Source organism: Gorilla gorilla, chromosome 3 (assembly GCF_029281585.2).
Source record: "Gorilla gorilla gorilla isolate KB3781 chromosome 3, NHGRI_mGorGor1-v2.1_pri, whole genome shotgun sequence".
NCBI classification, from domain to species: domain Eukaryota; kingdom Metazoa; phylum Chordata; class Mammalia; order Primates; family Hominidae; genus Gorilla; species Gorilla gorilla.
Window position 1 is genome coordinate 91,021,864 of NC_073227.2, and position 26,247 is coordinate 91,048,110.

The 26,247-nt window shown below is 43.7% G+C and overlaps 1 protein-coding gene across 4 annotated transcripts; it reads right to left on the reverse strand.

Moving 5' to 3' along the window:
- Window positions 1-4,106: 4,106 nt before the first annotated feature.
- Window positions 4,107-24,601, reverse strand: GRSF1 (G-rich RNA sequence binding factor 1). 4 transcript variants are annotated; one of them, XM_031010179.3, is made up of 10 exons: window positions 24,065-24,601; window positions 21,052-21,208; window positions 18,044-18,199; window positions 17,230-17,373; window positions 16,461-16,596; window positions 12,772-12,956; window positions 11,026-11,147; window positions 10,197-10,332; window positions 9,191-9,265; window positions 4,107-5,438 (listed from the first exon to the last, which is right to left on the reverse strand). In XM_031010179.3, exons 1-9 carry the CDS (start codon window positions 24,419-24,421, stop codon window positions 9,216-9,218), a joined length of 1,443 nt encoding a protein of 480 aa, XP_030866039.1. In that variant the 5' UTR covers window positions 24,422-24,601; the 3' UTR covers window positions 4,107-5,438; window positions 9,191-9,215. The 4 variants fall into 4 exon arrangements, with proteins under 4 accessions (XP_030866039.1, XP_030866040.1, XP_030866042.1 ...); XM_031010180.3 differs by lacking the exon at window positions 24,065-24,601 and adding an exon at window positions 23,823-24,052; XM_031010182.3 differs by lacking the exon at window positions 24,065-24,601 and adding an exon at window positions 23,772-24,050.
- Window positions 24,602-26,247: the final 1,646 nt, after the last annotated feature.

Here is a 26,247-nt window from a genome sequence, read left to right on the forward strand (position 1 = left end):
TTGTCAGGGAATGCAAATTAAAACCAGAAGATACCACTACACAATGGCTAAAATTATAGACTGACAACAGCAAATGATAAGGATATGGACCTACTAGAACTCTGGGAATGTAAACCAGGATAACCATTTAGGAAAAGGTTTGTCATCTTCTAGTAAAATTTAAAATACATCAACTCAGGATAATCCCACTCCTAAATACTTATCCAAATTAAATTAAATTAAAATGTAGGTTCACAAAAAGGTTGTACATGTTCATACCAACTTTATTCATGATAGCCCCAAACTAGAAACAGCCCATTGTTCACCAGCTGTTCACCTAACAGGTGAAACGTTAAAATGTGGCATTCATACATAGAACACTGCTCAGCCATAAAAAGGAACAAAGCTTAAACACACTGATGAACATACAAACATGCTGAGTAAAAGGAACTTACAGAATACATACTGCATAAGTAAGTCCATTATATGAAGTTCTAGAATAGGCAAAATTAATCTACAGTGAACAAAATCCTAACAGTAGCTGACTGCCAGGGGAGGGAAGAAGGGACAGGAGAGGTGCAGGAATTGACTAGGTGAAAAAATTCAGATGTAATACAAATGTTCCAGACATAGGGGTTTCAGTTACATGCTTCTACATCAAAACTCATCAAATGAGTCTGGGTATGGTGGCTCACACCTGTAATCCCAGCACTCTGGGAGGCCTACATGGGTAGATCACTTGATGTCAGGAGTTTGAGACCAGCCTGGCCAACATGGCAAAATCCCATCTGTAATAAAAACACAAAAATTAGCTGGGCATGGTGGCAGGCACCTGTAATCCCAGCTACTCGGGAGGCTGAGGCAGGAGACTCCCTTGAACCCAGGAGGTGGAGGTTGCAGTGAGCCAAGACCAGGCCACTGCACTCTAGCCTGGGCGATACGAGACTCCATCTCAAAAAAAAAAAGAAAAAAAACCTCATCAAATGATACACTTAACGTTTATTCACCTTACTGCAAATCTCCCTCAAAAAAACTCCAATGACGGCTGGGTGTGGTGGCTGATGCCTGTAATCCCAGCACTTTAGGAGGCCGAGGCAGGCAAATCACTGGAGGCCAGGAGTTCCAGACCAGCCTGGCCAACATGGTGAAACCCCATCTCTACTAAAAATACAAAAATTAGGCATGGTGGTGCACATCTGTAATCCCAGCTACTCGGGAATCTGAGGCACGAGAATTGCTTGAAACTGGGAGGTGGAGGTTGTAATGAGCTGGGATCACGTCACTGTAACTCCAGCCTGGGTGACAGAGTGACTGTCTCAAACACAAAAAACAAAAACAAAAACAAACTCCCATGACATGTATGCTGAAAGGATTAAAAGTGAAAAATGTCTACAACTTACTTGGGCATGCATATAGAAAAAAAGATGAGACTGCAGGAGGCAGGCTATGGGATAAAGCATGGCAAAATGCTGCTTGTAGAATCTAAGGGATCGGTATTGGCATCACCAAGATTTTATATACTGACAGAAAATTATCTTTAGGGTGTTTAGGTGGGAGAAAAGCCAAAATACAAAATAGCATGTACAGTATAATTTATATTTTTAAAAGAAATAAAAACACCAACACTTGCTTATAAAGTAAAAGTCACTGCAAGCTTACACTAGAAACTGATAACAGGGCTGTGCGAGAATAGAAACTAAACAGCTGAATTACAGGAGGGGAAGGAGAATCTTCACTACATACCCTTTGTATCTCTTCAAGTTTATTTCCTTCAAAAAATAAAATATAAACAACTTTAAAATGAGCCTGCTTTTTTTTTTCTGAGACAGGGTCTCTCTGTCACTCAGGCTGGAGTGCAGCAACAGTCATGGCTCACTGCAGGCTTGACTTCCCAGGCTCAAGCAGTCCTCCCACTTCAGCCTCACAAAGTGCAGGGATTACAGGTGTCAGCCACCACACCTAGCCTATTCTTGATTTTCATATAATCAGGCTTGAGAGAGATTAAACCTTCCTTCCTATACTTCCTTTCTAAAAATAAGAAAACCACTAGAACTAAAATTCTGGACAGAAAATCCAGACACCTCACCAAAGATGATATACGGATGGCAGATAAGTATATGAAAAGGTGCTCCACATCACTATGGGATTGGGAATTAAAACGATGAGACCACTATTCACCCATTAGCTAAAATGCAAGAGTGACATCACCAAATACTACGGAGGGTGAGGAGCTACAGGAACTCTTATTGTCAATGGGAATTCAAAATAGTCATGTTGGAAGAGTTTGGCAGTTTCTTCCAAAACTAAACATACTCTTAACTTACAATCCAGCAACCTGGTTCCTTGGTATTTACCCAAAGGAGCTGAAAACAAGTCTACACAAAAACCTGCACAGAAATGTTTATAGCAGCTTTATTCCCTTCCTACAAACTTCAGATTCTCTTCTAATTTGCTGAACTTGGGGAGTGGGAGGGTAATGTATTTCTAATGCGATAGCGCAATTTGGATTGGAACTCTACTGCTGATATATATACCATTCTCCTCTATAGTACAGGTCCTACCAATTCAATGTGTCTTCCCATAATTTAGGGGAAACTCTCAGAACAATGGAGTTTTTTGTATTTTGTTTTTTTTTGGTTTTGTTTTTGACACAGTCTCACTCTGTTGCCCAGGCTGGAGTGCAATGGTGTGATCTTGGCCCGCTACAACCTCTGCCTCCCAGGTTCAAGCGATTCTCCTGCCTTGGCCTCCCAAATAACTGGGATTACAGGCGTGTGCCACACCTGGCTAATTTTTGCATTTTCAGTAGAGACGGAGTTTCACTAAGTTGGCCAGGCTAATCTTGAACTCCTGACCTCAAGTGACCCACCATGGAGGGTTTTAAATTCTAAAACAAACAGGATGTAACCCCAAAAAATAACTTTCCAAATGAGAACTGAGTAAGGGCTGTTTAGGGCAGAGGACGTTAACAAGGCATGTTGATTAACAAGCAGATTCATGGCACACAATGTTGCCTTCAAAGTGGGTTCCTTATGCTTCCCCCTTCAAGTAACACAGTAGTAGTGAGAATTTGGGGCCTTCCTCCCAGGGAAGATTCGGTCCCCCTTCCCACATGACAGAAGCTTCAGTTACCCACGCATAAAGGGACACATACTCTATTTCTGCCTCATTGCCTGGTGTCAATATTTAGATGAGACCACAATATTCAGATGAGACCACAATATTCAGCAATCAGCTCCCTGGTATTTACATACTGCTTCTCAGAGTTCTCCCTTGCACTCCTTAAGCAGCAGCTAGGCTAAAGCAGGATAGGAGCACCCTGACCATATACCCCACTCCCACTATTCTTCCTGATAGCTTTACCACAAAGGAAGTTATAGACACAAGGAACCCAAACAGAAGGAAATTCACCATCACTGCTTCCTTCAGTAGCAAAGAGTGATGCAAAACAGTCTTCTCAAATGTGGGGAGACAGTACCATCTTCCACCTGCATGGAAATAAGATTACTTTTACTGTATTATGTGCTTCTCTTCCTTTCCCATAACTACATCCACCTTGGCAATCACTTACGTACTAGCCTAGATCATGAACAAAAACAAAAGGGAGCATTCAAATACATAAAATGATTTCCCAATAATGGCCACATTTTGTACAGAAAACTCAGCCTGTAGCGTGCCAAGAAGATACATCCTTTCAACCTTACCCATCATACAGCATTTTAATGCTTTGCTTGCATTCTTTTTCCAGAGATGTGCAAATAAAACTCATTAGCTTAAATCAATTGCAAATGAATTCCTCACTACCCCAATCACAGTAGGCCCCACAGATCTTTTCCACAGCAAATCAGATACCAAATGTGAAAGAGAAACAAAGATCACGTTCTAATAGTTCGTACAACTACAGATACCAGTTCTCATAGCTTGGCATGTTCAACCATATATGAAAACGCATTTCCATCTAGGCAGTACTACTGATGATGTTAAGCTGGTTAAGTCATGTTTACAGGATTTTAAAGAACACACACATGAAAATTAACCCTTACTACTTATATTAATACAGCAGGACTTGAGGTAATAATATATTCAGTTGACTCACAGACTCCAATAATAAATACTCTTAGGTAATCTTCAGCCTGAAACAAGTCTTCATTTATTGACTACAGTACAGTGATTTCGCATCTTAGCTGGTAATCAAAGATGGTTATGTATTAAGTAAGAGAAGACACAGTCTCTCTTCCAGGTATCACCTGTCAGAAACCTGGGCAAATTTAATTTTAAGAACTAGAACTGCATCTCCTGGTGGCAGTCGTCACCCTGAGAACAGGAACAAGGCAAAGAAAGCATACAGGATTTTGATTCTCCTACACAGGTGCACATAAAGTTAGTTTATTAATGACTATATTTTGAAGCCAGCCATTTTGTCCAATATTTAAATAACAAGCTGTTTAATATTAAAGCAGGAAGTACTGCCACATTGTGACGGAAGTACAGCTTTATCCATAAACCCTTCACACAATTATACATTAAATGCTATTTTTATTTAAGCAAGGCACCCCTACTTGTTCTAAAATATGGGATGTACTACTCCATTAAAAAAGCAAATGAGGAGACTGATTTTTTTCCTATCTAGAGCTGGTTTAAATTCAAGTGAAGCCATTAATTTTCTTACCAGTCTGGACTGTCCTGACATGTCACTTCACAGTTTTGAGACTAACAAACACCCTTAGGTTTACCCCAAACCAAAAAAAGCCAGGGAGGGACAGTTTAGACAACTTTTAAGTTAAGACTAGAATGCCCCCTTAAGTAGATAGGCACCACCGTTATACGCCTTTAGCACAAGGCTTAGAAAGGCAAAACATTTCTAAAGACATAAAACCACCAAACTGTCACTTACACTAAGCTGTGGTATTTTTTGTTTTGATTTTTAAAAATTCCTATCTCTAAGTAATCAAATACAGCAAAATTTAAAACTATTCTGCCAAACCATACCAGTTCAAAGGTCTGAAACCGTTCTTTGCTTTGGTGAATGTTTGGTTAAAATAAATCACTGTTTTACTCCATGAGAAGTTTTACATCAGAGCACTCAATTCACAGGCAAAAAAAAAAAAGTTACTTTTTAAATGAAAGCGTTTAAAGAACACTGCTGAATAAAAATATGTGGTCTTTACAATGAGTAACATATCGTCTATGAAAACAAACCATTTAATCATATAAAACAAAGACCATATTTTTAAATCAGATCCTGGACAGTTTAAACAAAAATTTTAATTTGTGGTTTATTTCATAATCCCAAACTGGATCTTTCATTTCTTCTTCTTAACAGTCCACTATGAAACTTTTCTTAGAAGCAATTAACCCAAAACACCAAAATCATTTCCCTAGCAGTTGCTGCTAATAAACTGGAACTGTATATCCCAAGTCCAAGAAAGATGTGCAAATGAAATGCTTCTTGCTTCACCCTAAAAATAAAACAAAAAATATTGCACATTTACTCAAGATGAAAAAGGATGGCACACATTCCCATACCATTTAAAATTGCAAATTCAAATTTTTCTCCTTTCTAATTTAGTGCAAGTTATCTGATAAACCAAGTTAAAGTGAGGAAAACTAGTCAGGCATTAGTGTTACAGGCTGGTACAAAAAACTGAGTTTCAGAATATATTTTAAATAGATTTTAGCTATTATAAATATTTAACACCAAAGAATTGTGGGACTTCATATCCAAAAATAGCAACAGAAGAGGCCAGGCGCGGTGGCTCACGCCTGTAATCCCAGCACTTTGGGAGGTTGAGGCGGGCACATCAGCTGAGGTCAGGAGTTCGAGACCAACCCGGCCAACATAAAGAAACCCCGTCTCCACAAAAATAAAAAATTAGCCGGGTGTGGTGGCGCATGCCTGTAATCCCAGCTACTGGGGAGGCTGAGGCAGGAGAATCACTTGAACCCAGGAGGCAGAGGTTGCAGTGAGCTGAGGCTGTGCCATTGCACTCCAACCTGGGCAACAAGAGAGAAACTCCATCTCAAAAATAAATAAATAAATAAAATAAAATAAAATACAAAACTTAGCCGGGCATGGTGGCATACGCCTGTAGCCCCAGCTACTTGGTAGGCTGAGGCAAGAGAATCGCTTGAACCTGGGGGGCGGAAGGTTGCAGTGAGTGGAAATCACACCACTGCACTCCAGCCTGGGCGACAGAGAGAAACTCCGTCTCAAAAAAAAAAAAAAAAAAAAAAGGCAATAGAATAGGATATAGTAATAGAATGAATGTCCGTGTTTTTTTTTTTTTTTTTTTTTTGAGACGGAGTCTCGCTCTGTTGCCCAGGCTGGAGTGCAGTGGCTGGATCTCGGCTCACTGCAAGCTCCACCTCCCAGGTTCATGCCATTCTCCTGCCTCAGCCCCCCGAGTAGCTGGGACTACAGGCGCCCGCCACCGCACCCGGCTAATTTTTTTGTATTTTTAGTAGAGACGGGGTTTCACCATGTTAGCCAGGATGGTCTCGATCTCCTGACCTTGTGATCCGCCCGCCTCGGCCTCCCGAAGTGCTGGGATTACAGGCGTGAGCCACTGCGCCCGGCCATGTCCGTGTTTTTTTGTTCCTTTTTTTTTTTTTTTGAGACAGAGTTTTGTTCTGTCATCCAGGCTGGTGGAGTGCAGTGGCACCATCTCAGTCACTGCAACCTCCGCCTCCCAGATTCAAGTGATTCTCCTGCCTCAGCCTTCCCAGTAGCTGGAACTACAGGTGTGTACCACCACACCCAGCTAATTTTTGTATTTTTAGGAGAGACAGGGTTTCGCCATTTTGGCCAGGCTGGTCTCAAACTCCTGACCTCAGGTGATCTGCCTGCCTCAGCCTCCTGAAGTAATGGGATTACTGGAGTAACCCACCATGCCTGGCCCCATGTGTTTTCAAGAAATCATTACAATTAAGTGTCTCAAAAGAATGAGCCATTACATGTAGAAAAGTGACTGCAATACAACAGTAATACTTACAATACCTTATGGGAAAAAAAAAAAGACACCATATATTTAATCGAGGCAAGGAACATCAAGATGTATTAAGCAAATCTCATGGGTAGGTTAACACTATAAAATTATGTACTTCCTAAGGCAAAAAAAAAATGCCATTTTAGGAAAAGGAAACAGTGGCACATTAACTGTGTTTATGGATGATACACTCTGGTTTCACATGGTATCCTTTTAAAAATACCTTAAAACAGAAAATGGCTGGGCGTGGTGGCTCACACCTGTAATCCCAGCACTTTGAGAGGCTGAGGCTAGCGGATCACTGGATGTCAGGAGTTTGAGACCAGCCTGGCCAACATGGTGAAACCCCGTCTCTACTAAATATACAAAAATTAGCTGGATGTGGTAGAGAATGCCTGTAATCCTAGCTACTTGGGAGGCTGAGGCAGGAGAATCACTTGAACCCGGGAGGCAGGGGTTGCAGTGAGCTGAGATTGTGCCACTGCACTTCACCCTGGGCAAAAAGAGTGAGATTTCATATCAAAAAAAAAACAACAACAAAAGTAAAAAGCCTGAGAAAATGGAAAAGGTGTTTAAATTTAAGTGGGGAAAAAAAGCTAATGCAAGTCACATATCCAGTCTATTACGATTTATAGCTACTAAAGGTGGCTATTATTTGGCACACAGCATGATGCTGGAAATTATGCATAAAAATTCTATATGGAGATAATGCTCAAAGCTACCATATAAATCACAAGGAATTATGGCTGGGCGCAGTGGCTCACTCCTGTAATCCCAGCACTTTGGGAAGCCAAGGCAGGTAAATCACTTGAGGCCAGGAGTTAGTTCAAGACGAGCCTGGCCAACACAGTGAAACCTCATCTCTACTAAAAATACAAAAAAATTAGCCAGGCATTGTGGCGGGCACCTGCAATCCCAGCTACTCGGGAGACTGAGGCAGGAGAATCACTTGAACCCAGGAGGCGGAGTTTGCAGTGAGCCCAGACTGCGTCACTGCAATCCAGTCTGCTCAACAAAGCAAGATTCTGTCTCAAAAAAAATAAAAAGTAGGCCGGACGCAGTGGCTCACGCCTGTAATCCCAGCACTTTGGGAGGCCGAGGCAGGCGGATCACCTGAGGTCAGGAGTTCAAGACCAGCCATGACCAACGTGGAGAAACCCCGTCTCTACTAAAAATACAAAAATTAGCTGGGCGTGGTGGTGCATGCCTGTAATCCCAGCTACTTGGGAGGCTGAGGCAGGAGAATCTCTTGAACCCGGGAGGCGGAAGTTGCAGTGGGCGGAGATCGAGCCATTGCACTCCAGCCTGGGCAACAAGAGTGAAACTCCATCTCACAAAAAATAAATAAATTAATTAAATAAAATTTTTAAAAAATGAAAAAATATCATAATTAATTCTATTTCCCAGCAGAATTTTCTTTTTTTTTTTTTTTGCCCCCCACATCTGAGAAGCCAGAGCGAGAATTTTCATTCCTTATATTGACACTTCAATTATCATTAGTTTGATCTTTATTAAAAAGGAATGGTGCCAGGCGGGGTGGCTCACTCTTCTAATTCCAACACTTTGGGAGGCAAAGGCAGCAGGATCACTTAAGGCCATAAGTTCAAGGCCAGCCTGGGCAACACAGTGAGACCCCATCTCTACAAAAAATTAAAAAATTAGGTAGGCATGGTAGTACACACCTGCAGTCCCAGCTACTTGGGAGGCTGAAGTGAGAGAATCACCTGAGCCCAGAAGGTTGAAGCTGCAGTGAGCTATGATCGCACCACTGCTAGCCTGGGCAACAGATCAAGACCTAGTCCCTAAAAAAATTTGAAAAATAAAAAGAGAATGGTTTCTACCATATTACAAATTAGTGAGTGAATGATTATTAGTTTATCAATAGAAAATAATTTCCACAGTTGTATCTCTTTTTTTTTTTTTTTTGAGTCTCGCTCTATTGCCCAGGCTGGAGTGCAGTGGCACAATCTCAGCTCACCGCAACCTCTGCCTCCCGGGTTCAAGTGATTCTCCCACTTCAGCCTCCTGAGTAGCTGGAATTACAGGCACTCATCATCATGCTCAGTTAATTTTTGTATTTTTAGTAGAGACAGGATTTCACCATGTTGGCCAGGCTGGCTTGAACTCCTGACCTCAGGTGGTCCGCCCACCTTGGCCTCCCAAAGTGCTGGGATTACAGGTGTGAGCCACTGCACCCAGCCCACAGTTTTACCTCTTAAATTTACCTTATTATCTGGAGCCTGTAGAGTCTTATTTTCCTTTTGGACATGAATTCAGGAACAGTTCAATATACCTATGATCTGAGGATAATGAGAAAGATTAGTTTTAAAAAGTTGAAAAGGCAGAAAAATATTACAGCCATTTTTCTCACAGTTCAGACAGCAACTCAAACCCTTTGCCCTTTCCTTTCCCTAATTAAAAACAAAATTTAGGCCAGACACGGTGGCTCACGCCTATTGTAATCCCAGCACTTTGGGAGGCCGAAGTGGGAGGATCACCTGAGGTAAGGAGTTCAAGCCAGCCTGGCCAATGTAGCGAAACCCCATCTCTACTAAAAATACAAAAATTAGCCAGTGTGGTGGCGGGTGCCTACAGTCCCAGCTACTCGGGAGGCTGTGGCAGGACAATCACTTGAACCCAGGAGGCGGAGGTTGCAGTGAGCTGAGATCACACCACTGCACTACAGACTGGGCAACAGACAAGACTCCATCTCAAACAACCACAAACAAACAAAATGTAAAATGGACAAACAGGCTGGGTGCGGTGGCTCATGCCTGTAATCCCAGCACTTTGGGAGGTCGAGGCAGGTGGATCATTTGAACCCAGGAGTTCGAGACCAGCCTGGCCAACATGGCGAAACCTGTCTCTACTAAAAATACAAAAATTAGTCGGGCATGGTGCCAGGCACCTGTAATCCCAGCTACTCAGGTGGCTGAGGCAGGAGAACTGCTTGAACACAGGAGGCTGAGACTGCGGTGAGCCGAGATGGCACCGCTGCACTCCAGCGTGGGTGACAAAAAAAAAAGAAAGAAAGAAATTTGCAGGATAATTAGCAGACAAATAAAAATTTTTAAATTATAATATAGTGTTTTATCTGTTACGTTTAATTTACTAGTACTAAAAGAATACAAATTTCTCAAGGAAAAATTCTACAATCCCAAAACAGAAAAAGATATTTGTAAGCAAAGACAAGGATCAAAAATGACAACGAAAGCCAAAGGCAGGACTTACGAATGTGGGACCGATCCTTGAGCATCGCTGCAACAGCATCCTCATGGGTCTCAAAGTGCACATCAGCTTCTCCAGTGGCCTTCCCACTGGAGCTGTATTCCATGGTGATTCTAACAGGCTTGAGTGGAGCAAAAAACTAAACGACAAACAAAGGCAGTCAAGAGGAACATGATGGATGTAAACCTACCTAGAAGTCTGGTGGCTCTTCATCTTTCTTTCAGACTTTGATTCATACACTTGATACATTTGTTTTTAGGAAATCTTTTTAAGCAGTAATACATTTATATATCTAGTATGTCTTCTGGCTTTTCTACTTTTTCTCAGAACTCAAAGTGACATTTCAAATATCTGCTCTCAGCGAGCATGATGGCTCACACCTGTAATCTCAACACTTTGGGAGGCCGAGGACAGTGGATCGCTTGAGGTCAGGAGTTCAAAACCAGCCTGGCCAACATGGTGAAACCCCATCTCTACTGAAAATACTAAAATTAGCCGGGCATGGTGGCGCCTGCCTGTAATCCCAGCTACTCGGCAGACCAAGGCGGAAGAAATGCTCGAACCAGGGAGGCAGAGGTTGCAGTGAGCCGAGTTCACTCCACTGCACTCCAGCCTGGGCGACAGAGCGAGACTCCGTCACAAAAAAAAGTAATACCAAGCCACACTTTTCAGCTACAGAAAAAGCAGCAAGCTTTGCAACCAGGAAGATGCCATCTTACTATCCAACGCAGAAATACTATATTTTCTTCTCTACCTTCCCCAAATTAATACAAGTTCAATTTTAGAACTTTTGTTCAAATCTATTGAGATTGGATATCTTACTGCCACACACGTTTATAATGTCTTGGGCATTGGCTTGGAAAGGTAATCCTCTCATGTGGACAAAATGCAGAGAAGACGTAGTTCCAAAATCAGCAGCCTCTGGAAGCTTTTCTGGCACCTCCTTAGGCAATTCTGAGAGGTGGAACAGAAAGCACTGTTAAAACATAACAGCTTCAAGGGTTATTAACAGATTCTAATTAGGTACGACTTTTATGTCCAAATCCTCAATTCCTCTTAAGAGCATTAAAAGCCAAAATGATCTGAAATTTCTGCCACTCAACAAATATCACCTGAACACCCATAAGCACTGAATGCCTCAGACCATTACCAGTTTAAGAACTTACCCCTTTTTGTAACATCAGAGAGCAGGTAAAATGATTATGAATTAAACCCTAAAAGAGACTTTCTAGATTACAGGCACTAAAAAAAAAAAAAAAAAAAAAAAACAACAAAGGCTGGGCATTGTAGCTCACACGTGTAATCCCAACACTTTGGAAGGCTGAAGCAGGAGAATCACTTGAGCCCAGGAGTTCGAGACCTGCCTGGGCAACACAGCCAGACACTGTCTCTACAAAAAATAAAAAGAAAAATAAGTTAGCTGGGCATGGTGATGCATGCCTACAGTTCCAGCTACTCAGGAGGCTGGGGTGGAAGAACTGCCTGAGCCCAGGAGTTCAAGGTTGCAGTGAGCCATGATTGTGCCACTGCACTCCAAAATGGGCCACAGAAAAAGACCTTGTCTCAAAAGACAAAAATATATATATACACATATATATAGTGACAAGATAATCCCAGGGTACCAGTTTAAAAAGTATTTATCAAACTTAAAAGATTCCAAATGTTGCTCTGGGTTAGGAATCAAATAAATAATTAAATCCAGAAGCAAACAAAAATCCTTACTTCAGGCGGGCACAGTGGCTCATGCCTGTAATCCCAACACTTTGGGAAGCAGAGGCGGGCAGATCACCTGAGGTCAGTAGTTCGACACCAGCCTGGCCAACACGGGGAAACCCCATCTCTACTAAAAATATAAAAATTAGCCGGGCACAGTGGCAGGCGCCTGTAGTCCCAGCTACTCGGGAGGCTGAGGCAGGAGAATGGCGTGAACCTGGGAGGCGGAGCCTGCAGTGAGCCGAGAGTGCGCCACTGCACTCCAGCCTGGGCAACAGAGTGAGACTCTGTCTCAAAAAAAAAAAAAAAAATCCTTACTTCAGTCAATATTCCTGCTCATTACCCAAATCTTCCCCCATCTTAATTTAAATGCTGACATTTTACTTCCTTTTATCACATTTTTACTACCCAGCTTTTGATATAGTTAATAAAAATGATTAAATTAAAAACCTAGCAAAATAATTAAGCCTTTCTGCATATACTCAAAGTATGTAAAGTCCTATTAAATCTCTAGGCCAGGTGTGTTGGCTCACACCTGTAATCCCAGCACTTTAGGAGACTGCGGCTCACTTGAGGTCAAGAGTTCCAGACCAGCCTGGCCAACATGGCGAAACCCTATCTCTACTAAAAATATAAAAATTGGCTGCGCATGGCAGCATGCGCCTGTAGTCCCAGCTACTCAAAGAGGCTGAGGCAGGAGAATCACTTGAACCCAGGAGGTAGAGGCTGCAGTCAGCCAAGATCGCACCACTGCACTCCAGCCTGGCAACAGAGCGAGACTTCATCTCAAAAAAAAAAAAAAAAAAATCACAAAACCCAAAACGAAGATAGACCCAATGAGTCTCAAGAAGAGGCAGGACCTTACCTATTTCCTTCTCACTTTCAAAAGCTGTCATGGGTTGAATATCCTCATTTACTTCATGTTCTTCAAAGACCATTTCTGGCTCAGTTATATACTTAGCAGTAGGAAAAGATGCGATTTTCTTTCCCTTATAAGAACCGACATGTGTTCGAACTTCATTCCTTCTGCTTGGAAATATCTCGATGTATCTATGTCAAAGCAAAAGTAAACAGGCACAAATGGTGCAAAGTAACTTTATACTGAACCCATTTAAAATAAACATGTATACATTATATTTCCAACAGCTTATGAAACACAGGTGTCAAAAGATAACAGGTAGGGAAAACTAATAATGCATACAGATAGTAGCCCATGAAAATATACAACAGAGTAGGTCACTGATTTAAGTTTTTGCATCAAGGTAACACTTTTTCTTCACATACATTTTAATAATATTTTCTACTCTGTTTTGCTTCATGAGAACAACTATGCTTAAGTTAATTGTGTATACAGAAAAAATTAATCTCATAAGGGTTTTTTAAATTGCTGGTTAACAATCTCTTGAAGCTTTGAAATTCAATTCTGTGCAAATTAATCGTATCTGTATAAGATATTAAAAGTCACAGTAAAAGAAGAGCTAACTTCCCCAGAACTTCACTAAAAGGCTGAGAATTCAAGAACTAAGTATCAATTATGACTTGCTATCACAGGAGGGGACTATCTATTAAACCCAAGCTTCTGGAACAATTTTTTTTTTTTGAAACTTGGGTTTCTTGCTGTCACCCAAGATGGAGTGCAGTGGTGTGAACATGGCTCACTGCAGCCTCAACCTCCTAGGCTCAAGTGATCCTCCTGCCTCAGCCTCCTGAGTAGCTGGGGACTACTGCCGCCTGCCAGCACACACTGCTAATTTTTTTTTTTTTTTTTTTTTTGAAGCAGAGTTTTGCTTTTGTTGCCCAGGCTGGAGTGCAATGGCACGATCTTGGCTCACTGCAACCTCTGCCTCCTGGGTTCAAGCAGTTCTCCTGCCTCAGCCTCCTGAGTAGCTGGAATTACAGGCGCCCGCCACCACACCCAGCTGACTTTTTGTATTTTTAGTAGAGACAGGGTTTCACTATGTTGGCCAGGCTGGTGTCAAACTCCAGACCTCAGGTGATCCACCTGCCTCAGCCTCCCAAAGTGCTGGGATTACAGGCATAAGCCACCATGCCCAGCCCACACACTGCTAATTTTTTGTATTTTTTATTTTTGCAGACATGGGTTCTTGCCATGTTGCCCAAGTTGCTCTTGAACTCCTGGGCTCAAGTGATCCTCCCACTTCGGCCTCCCAAAGTGCTGGGATTATAGGCATGGGCCACCGCACCCAGCACAGTTTCCTTTTTCTTAACATGGCCTTCTAAACTAAGAGTTATAAAACTAGCTTGTGTTTACAAATCTATAAAGATTAGACGAGCACTACTTCTTTAAAAAAAAACCTTTGAGCCTGGACAACAAAGTGAGACACCATCTCTACAAAAGTTTTTTTTTTTTTAATTAGCCAAGAGACCAGGTACGTGGCTCACACCTATAATCCCAGTACTTTGGGAGGCTGAGGCAGGTGGATCACTTGAGCTCAGGAGTGTGAGACCAGCTTGGGCAACATGCAAAACCCCGTCTCTACAAAAATACAAAAATTAGCTGGGTGTGGTGGCATGTACCTGTAGTCCCAGTTACTCGGGAGGCTGAAGTGGGGGGATTGCTTGAGCCCAGGAGGCCACAACTGCAGTGAGCTGTATCACACAACTGCACTCCAGCGAGGGTAACAGAATAAGACTCTGTCTAAAATTAGCCAGGCATGGTGATGCATGCCTATGGTACCAGCTACAAGGAAAGCTGAGGTGGCAGGACTGCTTGAGCCCAGGAGGTCAAGGCTGAAATGAGCAGTGTTCATGGCACTGCACTTCAGCCTGGGTGACAGAGCAAGATCCCGTCTCAAAAAACCAAAAAACCTTTGAACCACTTCTATCAGTAGATCCTGAAACACTGGCTTTGGAATGGCTGTTTTGTTTACTTCAAAGGAGCTGATTTAAAAGGCCAGAAAACAGCAAAAAAAAAAAAATTAACGAAACAGTGATTTAACATTTGACATTTTAAACTGTACCTCCAAAATTAAAGTTAAAACACAAATGAACCCACTTATCATCATGTGCATCCTGAGGTGATGTCAACATGAGATACTGTACAAGACAACTGATCTAATTTCTTCAAAAGTCAATTGCTTTTAAAAAGGGGGGAAGAATAAGTAAGGGGGATTTGCTCTAGTTCAAGAGAATCAGTGGTAAGGTGCAGTGGCTCACACCTGTAATCCTAGCGTTTCGGGAGGCCAAAGCGGGCGATCACTTGAGCCCATGAGTTTGATGCCAGCCACGGCAACAAAGCAAGACCCCACCTACAAACACACACACACACACGCACGCACGCACACATACACACAGCCAGGTGTGGTGGCACATGCCTATTGTTCTAGCTAGTTGGGAGGATGAGGCGAGAAGACTGCTTGAGCCCAGGAATTCAAGGCTGTAGTGAGCTATCATCATGCCACTGCACTCCAGCCTGGGTGACAGAATAAGACCCTGTGTCTTAAAAAAAAAAACACACACACACACACAGAGAATTATGGACATAACAATCAAATGCAATGTGTAGACCTTCTCTGGATTCTGTATTTTTGTCCGGTGTGCTGGCTCACACCTGTAATCCCAGCACTTTTGGAGGCCGAGGTGGGTGGATGACTTGAGTCCGGGAGTTCTAGACCAGCCTGGGCAACATGGTAAAACCTTGTCTCTACTAAAAATACAAAACTTAGCTGGGCGTGGTGGCACATGCCTCTAGTTCCAGCTACTCAGGAGGCTGAGGCAGGAGGATCACATGAAACTGGGAGGCAGAGAGAGGTTGCAGTGAGCCAAGATCACGCCACCACACTCCAGCCTAGGCGGCAGAGTGAGACTCCGTTGCCAAAAAAAAAAAGGCTATTTTTGGTATAATTGGGAAAATGCTATTATGAACTGTTATTAGATAATATACTATTGCTAACGGTGTTATATCTAACATTGAAATTATGTAAAAAAATTTTTTTAAAAGATGCATACTAAAAAAAACCCAGATGAAGCAAATATAACAGATGTTACATTTTATATATAAATGTGTTAATCTAGCTGCTCTAGGTACACTGTCTATGGGTTAGTCCTGCCCCACAAGGAGCAGTCAAGCCGGGTGCGGTGGCTCACATCTGTAATCCCAGCACTTTGGGAGGCCGAGGCGGGCGGATCACGAGGTCGAGAGATCGAGACCACCCTGGCCAACATGGTGAAACCCCGTCTCTACTAAAAATACAAAAAAAAGCCGGGCATGGTGGCAGGCGCCTGTAATCCCAGCTACTTGGGAGGCTGAGGCAGGAGAATCGCTTAAACCGGGGAGGCAGAGGTTGCAGTGAGCCAAGATCGCGCCATTGCACTCTAGCCTAGGCAAAAGGAGTGAAACTCTGTCTTAAAAAAAAAAAAAAAAAGGAGCAGTCAAAAAAAAATTGTTAATCTAAATTATGGGCATTTGATGGCTCACTACACTACTCTCTCTACTTTTCTATGTTTGGATAACTTTACAGTCATATTACAGCACATTCATCAAAATGACTTGATGTGTAACCCTTCTGCATCATTAGTATCTGCTTTACTCACCGATTACCAATTTCTTCCCTGTGTTTCAACAGGGCTTGGTTGGCCATTTCTGGTTCTTCAAATTGCACATAGGCTTCCCCTGTTTTTCGCCTCCCTCTATAGTCCATCACAAAAGTAATGTCAACTATATTCAGTCCTAGGACACCAAGAGATTTTAATGCTACTAGCAGGCTTTTTTATCCTTAGAATTAACACCATCATTCACATACTAATAAAATTTTTATTCTGTTTTGCCAGTCCCAAAACTGAATACATGCTTGACAGGAAGAAAATTATTAAGCAGTCAAAAATCAGTAACACCTACATACTTGTATTTCCAGAATAGGTAAGGTCCAAGAAGCCCACCCAAAACATACAATTCACCCCACAAGTTTTTTTTTTTTTTTTTTTGCTGTTAATTATATACTAGGAAACAATAGAAATCACAGACTTCACTGCTAATGGTTCTAGGAATTAGATAATACTTTTAAATCATATAAATTGTTATTGTCTTACACAAATACAGCGACTATTATGAGAAGTTATTTCCTTCAATAGTAAAACCCTCATGAAATTATTCTGAAATCTGACTTCCCTCCTAAAATCTGCCTGATAGAACAAAAACACATACAAAATCTATAAATATTAGAAATTTAAGTGAAGAGCTCTCCCCTAAAGTACCTAATATAGCTGCATGCCTTTGCCCAGAAACAGGCTCATCTAAGATATAGAAGGAGATACCAAAGGAAAAAAGATATGAGCTCCCAAGCATAATACAACTGCAAAGTACCTGCAAAGAAGTCTACAATGTCTTTCTCATTGCAACTATAAGGAAGTCCTCTCAAACGAACCACACCATCATTTACCACAGGCGAAGATTTGACCTGCAAGCTCTTCATTAAGGCATCCACATCTTCATTGTTTATCTCATATACTACGAAGAAAAAACACAACAGGGATGAAAAATTTACATAACAAAGGAACAAACCCATTTAAAAAATCATTACAACTTGCTGGGTTGTCTGAGAATTCAATAACTATTTTAATCTTTATGCGCTTCTCTAGAGAAAATAACAAATGACATTTATTGCATATTTACCATGCGGGCATAACTTCTTTAATTCTCACAGCTTGTAAGATACTTCATCGGCCGGGCACACTGGCTCACGCCTATAATCCCAGAACTTTGGGAGGCCAAGGCGGGTGGATTACCTGAGGTCAGGAGTTTGAGACCAGCCTGACCAATATGGTAAAACCCCATCTCTAATAAAAATACAAAAATTAGCTGGGTATCATGGCATGTGCCTGTAGTCCCAGCTACTTGGGAGGCTGAGACAGGAGAATTGCTTGAACCCAGGAGGTAGAGGTTGCAGTGAGCTGAAATCGCACCACTGCACTCCAGCCTGGGTGACAGAGTGAGATTCCATCCCCTCCCCCGCCAAAAAAAAGAAACTTTATCTCTTTATGTTTTATTTTCACATCCTATAAAAGAATACATTCATACAATCTAAATACTTCATTATTAAGGATCAAATAAAAACTACCTTGAAAAGTATAAAACCTAATGCAATGATCCCAAAAAGCCATAATCTGACTTCACATACCTTCCACATACCGCTGGCCCATGTACATGCGGTGCTTCTCTAAGGCTTTCTGCACATCCTGCTCTGACTCCATTTCAATTAAGGCATCACCCCTTCGTTTCCCATCTCTGTTTAGGAGAAAATGTATTCCATTCTCACCGTTGCGGATTCTGCAGTCTAAAAGTGTATGAGCAAAATCAATTGAAAACAGAAATCAAACTTTTAGCTCAATTATGTAAGTCACAAGAATGCAATTTTCCAACAACAAAGCAGGAAACAAGTGTCATATTCCTTACACAAATCCCCATCACTGAAGTCATCCAAACACCAATAACGATTTAGTCTCTAAAACCTTCCAAGTAGAAAAGATAAGCAAACCTTAGCACAGAAGCTTATGATCTCCTTCCTGGTCATTAAATAGCAAATCAGGATAGGCCCAACACAAAATTCATTATTTCTATTGCAATGTTTCTACAATCACTTAAGGAAATACAATATAGTTAAACTCATACATAAGTGTCTTCCTTTAAAATCATATCCATAGGTCTCTAAAATATTTCCTGTATGAGTAATTTTATTACCATAGTTTAACTTTTTGTTTTTGTAGAGAGGCGGTCTCATTTTGTTGCACAGGCTGGTCTTGAACTCCTGGGCTTAAGTAATCCTCCCACCTTAGTCTCCCAAAGTGCTGGGATTACAGGCATCAGCCACCATGCCCAGCCTTTTTCCCCTTTTCATACTGCATACTTTTTATAACGGGAGTAAGTCCAAGATATAAGTGGCCAAGTGGCTTTAAAAAAAAGTTTGACCAGGCTCACTCTGGGCATACTGCCTAGGATTTATTCCTGCTCCACAAGGAGCAGCTAAAAAAATTAATGAAATAGCCAGGCATGGTGGCTTATGCCTGTAATCCCAGCCCTTTGGGAGGCCAAGGTGGTGGATCACCTGAGGTCAGGAGTTTGAGACCAACCTGGCCAACATGGCAAAACCCTGTCTCTACTAAAAATACAAAAATTAGCCGGGCATGGTGATACGTGCCTGCAGTCCCAGCAACTCAGGAGGCTGAGGCAGGAGAATCGCTTGAACCCGGGAGGTGGGGGTTGCAATGAGCCGAGATTGCGCTACTGCACTCCAGCCTGGGTGACAGAGCAAGACTCCACCTCAAAAAAATTAATAAAAATAAATCATAGTCAGATACAGAAACTAAAAAAAATCCCACAGATATGTAAACCCTCCAAACATGTTATTAAGGGAACTTTATTCCTTGATACTAAGTGACCTTCTATTGTAAATGTCTGTATTACATAAAGAGTCACCCTTAATTCCATATTTCCACTGACAGGCTCAACTTTTTGATATGTATATATTAATACCACAGAGAAAAATAATTTCAAACCATGTAATTTTGTTTTTCAACTTCTATTTAGTACACGTATAGGACTGCTACACAGGTAAACCATGTGTTATGGGAGCTCGGTATACAGATAATTTAGTTACCCAGGTAGCAAGCATAGTACCCAATAGGTTTTATTTTTTTTTTTTGAGACAGAGTCTATCTCTGTCACCACGGCTGGAGTGCAGTGGTGTGAACTCAGCTCACTGCAACCTCTGCCTCCCAGATTCAAGCGATTCTCCTGCCTCAGCCTCCCAGGTAGCTGGGACTATAGGAGCGTGCCACCATGCCCGGCTAATTTTTTTTGTACTTTTAGGAGAGATGGGGTTTCACCATGTTAGCCAGGATGGTCTCGATCTCCTGACCTCGTGATCCGCCCACCTCGGCCTCCCAAAGTGCTGGGATTACAGGCGTGAGCCACCGCACTCGGCCCCGATAGGTATTTTTTAATCTTCTCCCCAACCCTCAAGTTGGCCCTGGTGTCTGTTGTTCCCCTCTTTGTGTCCATGTGTTCTCATTGTTTAGCTCCCACTTCTAAGTGAAAACATACAGTATTAAGTTTAATGTTCCATGTTAGTTTGCTTAGGATAATGGTCTCCAGCACCACCCACATTGCTGCAAAGGACATAATCTCATTCTTTGTTATGGCTACATAATATTCCATCATACCAGCTGGGCACGGTGGCTCACGCCTGTAATCCCAGCACTTTGGGAAGCCAAGGCAGGCAGATCACAAGGTCAGGAGATTGAGATCATCCTGGCTAACACGGTGAAACCCCAGCTCTACTAAAAATACAAAAAATTAACTGGGTGTGGTGGCAGTCGCTACTAGGGAGGCTGAGGCAGGAGAATGGTGTGAACCCGGGAGGCGGAGCTTGCAGTGAGCCGAGATCATGCCACTGCACTCCAGCCTGGTGACAGAGCAAGACTCCGTCTCAAAAAAAAAAAAAAACTACATAGTATGATGGAATTTTTTCGCCCAGGCTGGAATGCAGTGGCACCATCTCGGCTCACTGCAAGCTTTGCCTCCCGGACTCACACCATTCTCCTGCCTCAGCCTCCCAAGTAGCTGGGACTACACGCCTGGGTAATTTTTGTATTTTTAGTAGAGACCGGGTTTCACTATGTTAGCCAGGATGGTCTCGATCTCCTGAGCTCGTGATCCGCCTGCCTCGGCCTCCCAAAGTGCTGGGATTACAGGCGTGAGCCACTGTGCCTGGCCCATACTATGCAGTCTTAACGTTAAAATACTTTTGTTGCATTCAAAGTCTTTATACATATGTAAATTGAGACAGAGTCTCACAGTGTTGCCCAGTGTGGTATGGAACTACTGGCCTCAAGCCATCCTTCCACCTTGGCCTCCCAAAGTGCTGATTACAGGCCTGAGCCACTGCCCCTGGCCCAAAGTCTTTCAATTCGTTACATACCGCAAACAGCACACATGGTATCACTTGGTATATGCAACCAACCAGAATGAGACGGTTCCCAACCATCAAAAAGGAAGGTGACAGCGTAGTCTGACATGGATTTGTAGCACTACCTTTTACTCAGACAAAATTACATACTTAAAACATACATACCTGCTTGTGAGAAACAATATAAGGAAAAAAAGAAATAAAACATACATAAAATATACCTGAGAAAAAGTTAAGCACATCTTCCATAGTGCATGACCAGGGCAGTCCTTGAGCTCGAATGAGAAAGACATCATCCACTTCCTCTTCTAACTTGGACGGGGCCAATTCATACTCAGGGGGTGGTGGAAGGTCTTCCAGGTAAGTAGTTTTGGACTCCTTCCAAAGGAAATGAAGAATTGTAAAAAGAGTTGCATTTACAGGTAAAAAATGTAAAAAAAATTCTTAGAAAATGTTTATTCTACAAACTAACATTCTAGATATTATTTCAGAAGCAAAAAGTAAACTTCACCAATCTAACCCATCCTGTTTTGGCTTAAATTGTACATCCAAAAGCCATAAGCAGGTATATCCTAAAGGTTTGGCAGGACACAAATTTCATTCAGGGTTTGTTTTAAAATTCATCAACCCCAAATTATAGCTAACAATAGTGTAGTTAAGGCAACACAAGAAAGATCCCGACAATTTGAAAAATATTTGATTGCCCCTACACACAGTGTTTGCCGCCCTCATCTGAAATAGCTATCTAGAATACGATAAGCATACAAGATGAGATACTGAGTGCTATAATTAAGATACAAAATACTACAGGAATTGAAATCAGAGCACTAACAGAAGAATCAGGATGTGACATGAGATGGGCCTTGAAGGAAGGATAGAATTTTTATGAGGATATAAAAGATAGGGTATTCCAGTTTGAAGGCGAGAGAAAGAAGCAGTACGACCAAATGCCCATTTGAAAAACAGCAATTAATTCCAACTGTTTAAATTAGGAGCCAAAGAAGGTGACCTGGCAAAAGAGATTGGTACCATAGAGCAGAGGGCCTTGAGTGTGGAGCTCAATGTGTGTCCTTCACTTGGTAGGCAAAGATAAGTTAATACAAGACACTGAGGACTGGGTAAATCAACAAGACAGCAGGACGCCTTGGGAATATTCCTCTGTCAGCTGGTATGCCAGACCAAGTGATTAAGGGAAAGGTCTTAAAGGCAACGGCAGCAGTGTGAGGCTAAAGACTTGTAAAGTCTCTTTTATCAGATTAAGTAAAACTGGAATTTAGTAAGAATCCACGAAGCACTACAACCATAACCTAAGAAGACAACTCAGGCTTTAAGACTTGCACTCTACTGGGCCAGGTGCGGTGGCTCACGCCTGTAATCCCAGCACTTTGGGAGGCCGAGGTGGGCGAATCACGAGGTCAGGAGTTCAAGACCAGCCTGGCCAACATGGCGAAAACCCATCTCTACTAAAAATACAAAAAATTAGCCGGGTGTGGTGGCGTGTGCCTGTAATCCCAGCTACTCGGGAGACTGAGGCAGAAGAATCGCCTGAACCCGGGAGGTAGAGGTTTCAGTGAGCTGAGATCTCGGCATTTCACTCCAGCATGGCAACAGAGCAAGACTGCGTCTCAAAAAAAAAAAAAAAAAAAAAGACTTGCACTCTACCGGACTAAGGACAGAGATATCTTTCTACTATCTGTCATTTTCTTTTCTTTTCTTTTTTCTTGAGACGGTGTTTCGCTCTTGTCGCCCAGACCAGAGTACAATGGCGCAATCTCGGCTCACTGCAACCTCCCCGGGTTCAAACGATTCTCCTGCCTCAGCCTCCCGGGTAGCTGGGATTACAGGCGCCCGCCACCCCGCCCGGCTAATTTTTTTGCATTTTTTTAGTAGACACGGAGTTTCACCATGTTGGTCAGCCTGCTACCGAACTACTGACCTCAGGTGATCCACCCGCCGCAGCCTCCCAAAGTGCCGCGCCCAGCCCTATCTATAATTTTCATTAAGGCTTAATGTTAAGTTTTAAGGAATAAATGTAAGCAGTGTCTAACACATAGTAGATGCTCTACAGATATCACTGCAGTCAATTTCATAGAAAAAAAAAGAGAGAAGCTAGCTCACAAAGGTTTATTGGAGATGGTTTTGTTGTGGTTTTTGTAGACAACTTTCCCCATTTTTCCATAATTCCATAAGCATCACAAGCTTTTACAGAAAAAGGCAGCGTAAAGTATTGGGCCAGGATTCAAATCAATTAGCTCAGCCACTGGCAGATAGCAGCCATGCTGATTAGCCTCCAGTCTCCCTAAGTTAAAGAAGAAGCACAAATTGAATTAAGATAAATATGACCTAAGGAATCAGGGGGCTGGGTAGTTAAAAAGTGTGCAGACACTTCCCAGATGCCACGTAACAAGAAGAGAAAGGTTCATCTACAAGGCACAAAATATTTGCAATCTAAGTACACACCGACTTTTCTAAAAAAATAAAGAAAAAATAGAAAGGAAAACATTGTAAATTCATTCCTGGGACCCCAAGTTGTGTCCTCAACCCTCAACGCTCCCTCCCATTCACCCCCTCCCCCCAACAGCTAAATCTCCAAACTGCTTTCCCAGACGAGGCGACACACAGTCCTAAAAGACCTTCGGAATGAGTGGAGTTGCAGAGGTGACCTTCAGTAAACCGGGACAGCTCGTCTTTCCCTGGGGACAGGAGAGGGAACGGCGCGATGGGGACAGGCTCCTTCCCTACAAGCCAGCCCACGCAACTGTGTGCGCGCACCTTCCCAGCAGCGGCCGACAGAGAGGCGCCGAGGGCCGCCCAGGCCTAGCGCTCTGGCTGCACGGAAACTCCCAACCCTCCGGCGGGCTCGGGCCTCGCAACTTCACAACCAGCCGGCGGAAAGCCAGAAGATGCGAGGTGGGGGCGTCAGCAGCCTCACGAAACCTACCATGGGCCAGGCGGGGAACAAGGCCTCAACATTCACCCCTGCCACACTTACACTGCCCAACCGACCAGAGACTCGAGGCGAGAACAAAACAAGCAGAAAACCCGACGCCTGGGAGAGCTTCCCTTGTTCCAGGGCCCAATAGGAGCACAGGGTGGACGGGGGCGGGTGTGCGGCGAGTGTCGCGGATCCCCGGGCGTGCCCGCGAGGCGCACACGGAGGGACGGAGGGGCGTGGGGCGCGTGCGCGCGGCCCGGGAGGGGTCTCGCTCCAGGTCCCTCGCGGCGCTCACGTACCTGGCTGTAGCTGCGCGTCGGGCCCGCGGCCGCCGCCGCCAGCGACTGCGGCAGCAGAGAGGCACGGAGGGCAGGGTAGGCCGCGGCGGCCGCGGCCGCGGCAGAAGTGGCCACAGGGGGAGGCCCCGCCAGCCTCCCGGGAGGCACAGGCCCGGTCTGGAGGCCACGCGTCTGGGAAGCAGCGGCCGCAGCGGCCCCGAGCAGCAGCAGCAGGCGGCGGCGGCCCGAGACGCCCGACGGGATAGAGCCAGCGGCAGAGTAGAAGGGCAGGCAGGCGGCGCCGGTGCGCCGGCAGCTGCTGCAGTTACAGCCGCAGCCCCGGAGCAGCGCCCCGAGTACCCAACGCGTGCCTGCCATGGACTCCGGAGGCGGCGCGGGGCCTGAAAGCAGCTGCTCCCGCAGCGATAGTGGAACGGAAGTGGAATCCAGGGCCGGTTGGGGGTGGGGTGTGCCGGGCACATGCGCCGCGGGCACTGGGTGGGGGGGGCCTCCGTGAGTCGGAAGGAGGTGGAGGAGAGCGCGACGCTCCGCCCAGTCTCCGCCCTTGGGCGGGGCTGCCCATGGTTTGGGAGGGGCCCCGGGAAGCGGGTGCAATCGAACTGCTCTTTTTTCAGGCGGTGAAAACTGAGGCCCAAAGTAAGTGAGGCTAGGGGCCTGGCGCAGTGACTCATTCTTGTAATCCTAGCACTTTGGGAGGCAGAGGCGGGCGGACTGCCTGAGCTCAGGAGTTCGAGACCAACCTAGGCAACACGGTGAAATCCCGTCTCTACTAAAATACAAAAAATTAGGTCGGACGCGGTGGCTCCCGCCTGTAATCCCAGCACTTTAGTAGGCCGAGGTAGGGCGGATCACCTGAGGTCTGCAGTTCAAGACCAGCCTGGCCAACATGGTGAAACTGTGTCTGTACTAAAAACGCAAAAATTAGCCGGGTTTGGTGACGAGTGCCCGTAATCCCAGCTACTCAGGAGGCTGAGGCAGGAGAATCGCTTGAACCCAGGAGGCGGAGGTTGCAGTGAGCCAAGATCGTGCCACCGCACTCCAGCCTGGGCGACAGAGTGAGACGCCATCTCCAAACAAACAAACAAAAAAATTAGGTTAGGGCCATCCTGCTCTGGGTAGGGCCGAGAGCTGTAGCACAGGTCTGTGCTGCCCCGCGCTGTGCCACCGAAACCCGTGGTGTGAGTGGCTAAAGAACCCTTTCTGAAAGGAATTGTGATACCCTGGTTATAAAAAAATCGTTGGGATTATATCAGAGATTGGGTACCCCCCGAATTTGAGATGTGTGAGGAAGGAGAACTTTGTTGTTTTAAAATGAAATATAGGCCCAGCGTGGTGGCTCATGCCTATAATCCCAGCGCTTTGGGAGGCTGAAGTGAGAGGATCACTGGAGCCCAAGAGTTCCAGACCAGCCTGGGCAACATAGGGAGACCCCGTCTATACAAAAAATAAAAAAAAGCCGGGCGTGATGGCGTGGGCCTGTAGTCCCAGCTACTTGGGAGGCCGATTGCTTCAGCCCAGGAGGTAGAGGCTGTGGTAAGCTATGATTGCCACCACTGAACTCCAGCCTGGGTGACAGAGTGAAACGCTGTCTCTAAAAAAATGAAAGAAAACATATATATTTATTATGTACTGATAATACATAACAAAGGTGAACCCTCCCCTAATGAAACTGTATTCACAAGTGAACACACAGAGATTTGCACACACACACAAAGACTGGTTGTGCAGCTTTCCTCCTCCTGAGCCAGGACTTGTCAAAGACAAGCAAAAGGAAGTTGTTAGAGTAAAAAATAAGAGAACGCTAATATTTAAAAAAAACTCCTTACTGTGGAAAATGTCAAACAGAAGAGGAGAGTGAATTTCCAGAACTTCGTAAATTGTCAACACTTTTCAATTTTGTTTCATCTATCCCCTACCACCATCTTCCAAACCTTATTTTCTTTGCTAGAATATTTTAAAGCAATGGGTATTACATTTAAAGTTTGACTTGTTTAACCTGGACTACTTTTAGGTAAGGAAAATTCAGTATTTCTTAGAAAATGCTTTCCCCAACCAAAAAACAAAGAACAAGAAAAAAATTGATAGGCTTGGCTCTATGAACCTGGAGTATCAAAGAAAAGGGGGTTTAGTTTTGTTTTTTGGGCTAAAATACAGTCCGACAGAGAGTATTGTCATTTTTATAC

What these genes read in the sequence shown, in the direction of transcription:
- GRSF1 (XM_031010179.3), bottom strand. Translation starts at nt 24,421, where the DNA reads ATGGCAGGCACGCGTTGGGTACTCGGGGCGCTGCTCCGGGGCTGCGGC. An exon ending in GGGCCAGCGGTATGTGGAAG is followed by an intron (nt 17,374 to 18,043) that starts GTATGTGAAGTC and finishes TTTTCTTCGTAG; the next exon opens with TATATGAGATAAACAATGAA. An exon ending in TGAAAGTGAGAAGGAAATAG is followed by an intron (nt 11,148 to 12,771) that starts GTAAGGTCCTGC and finishes TCCACCTCTCAG; the next exon opens with AATTGCCTAAGGAGGTGCCA.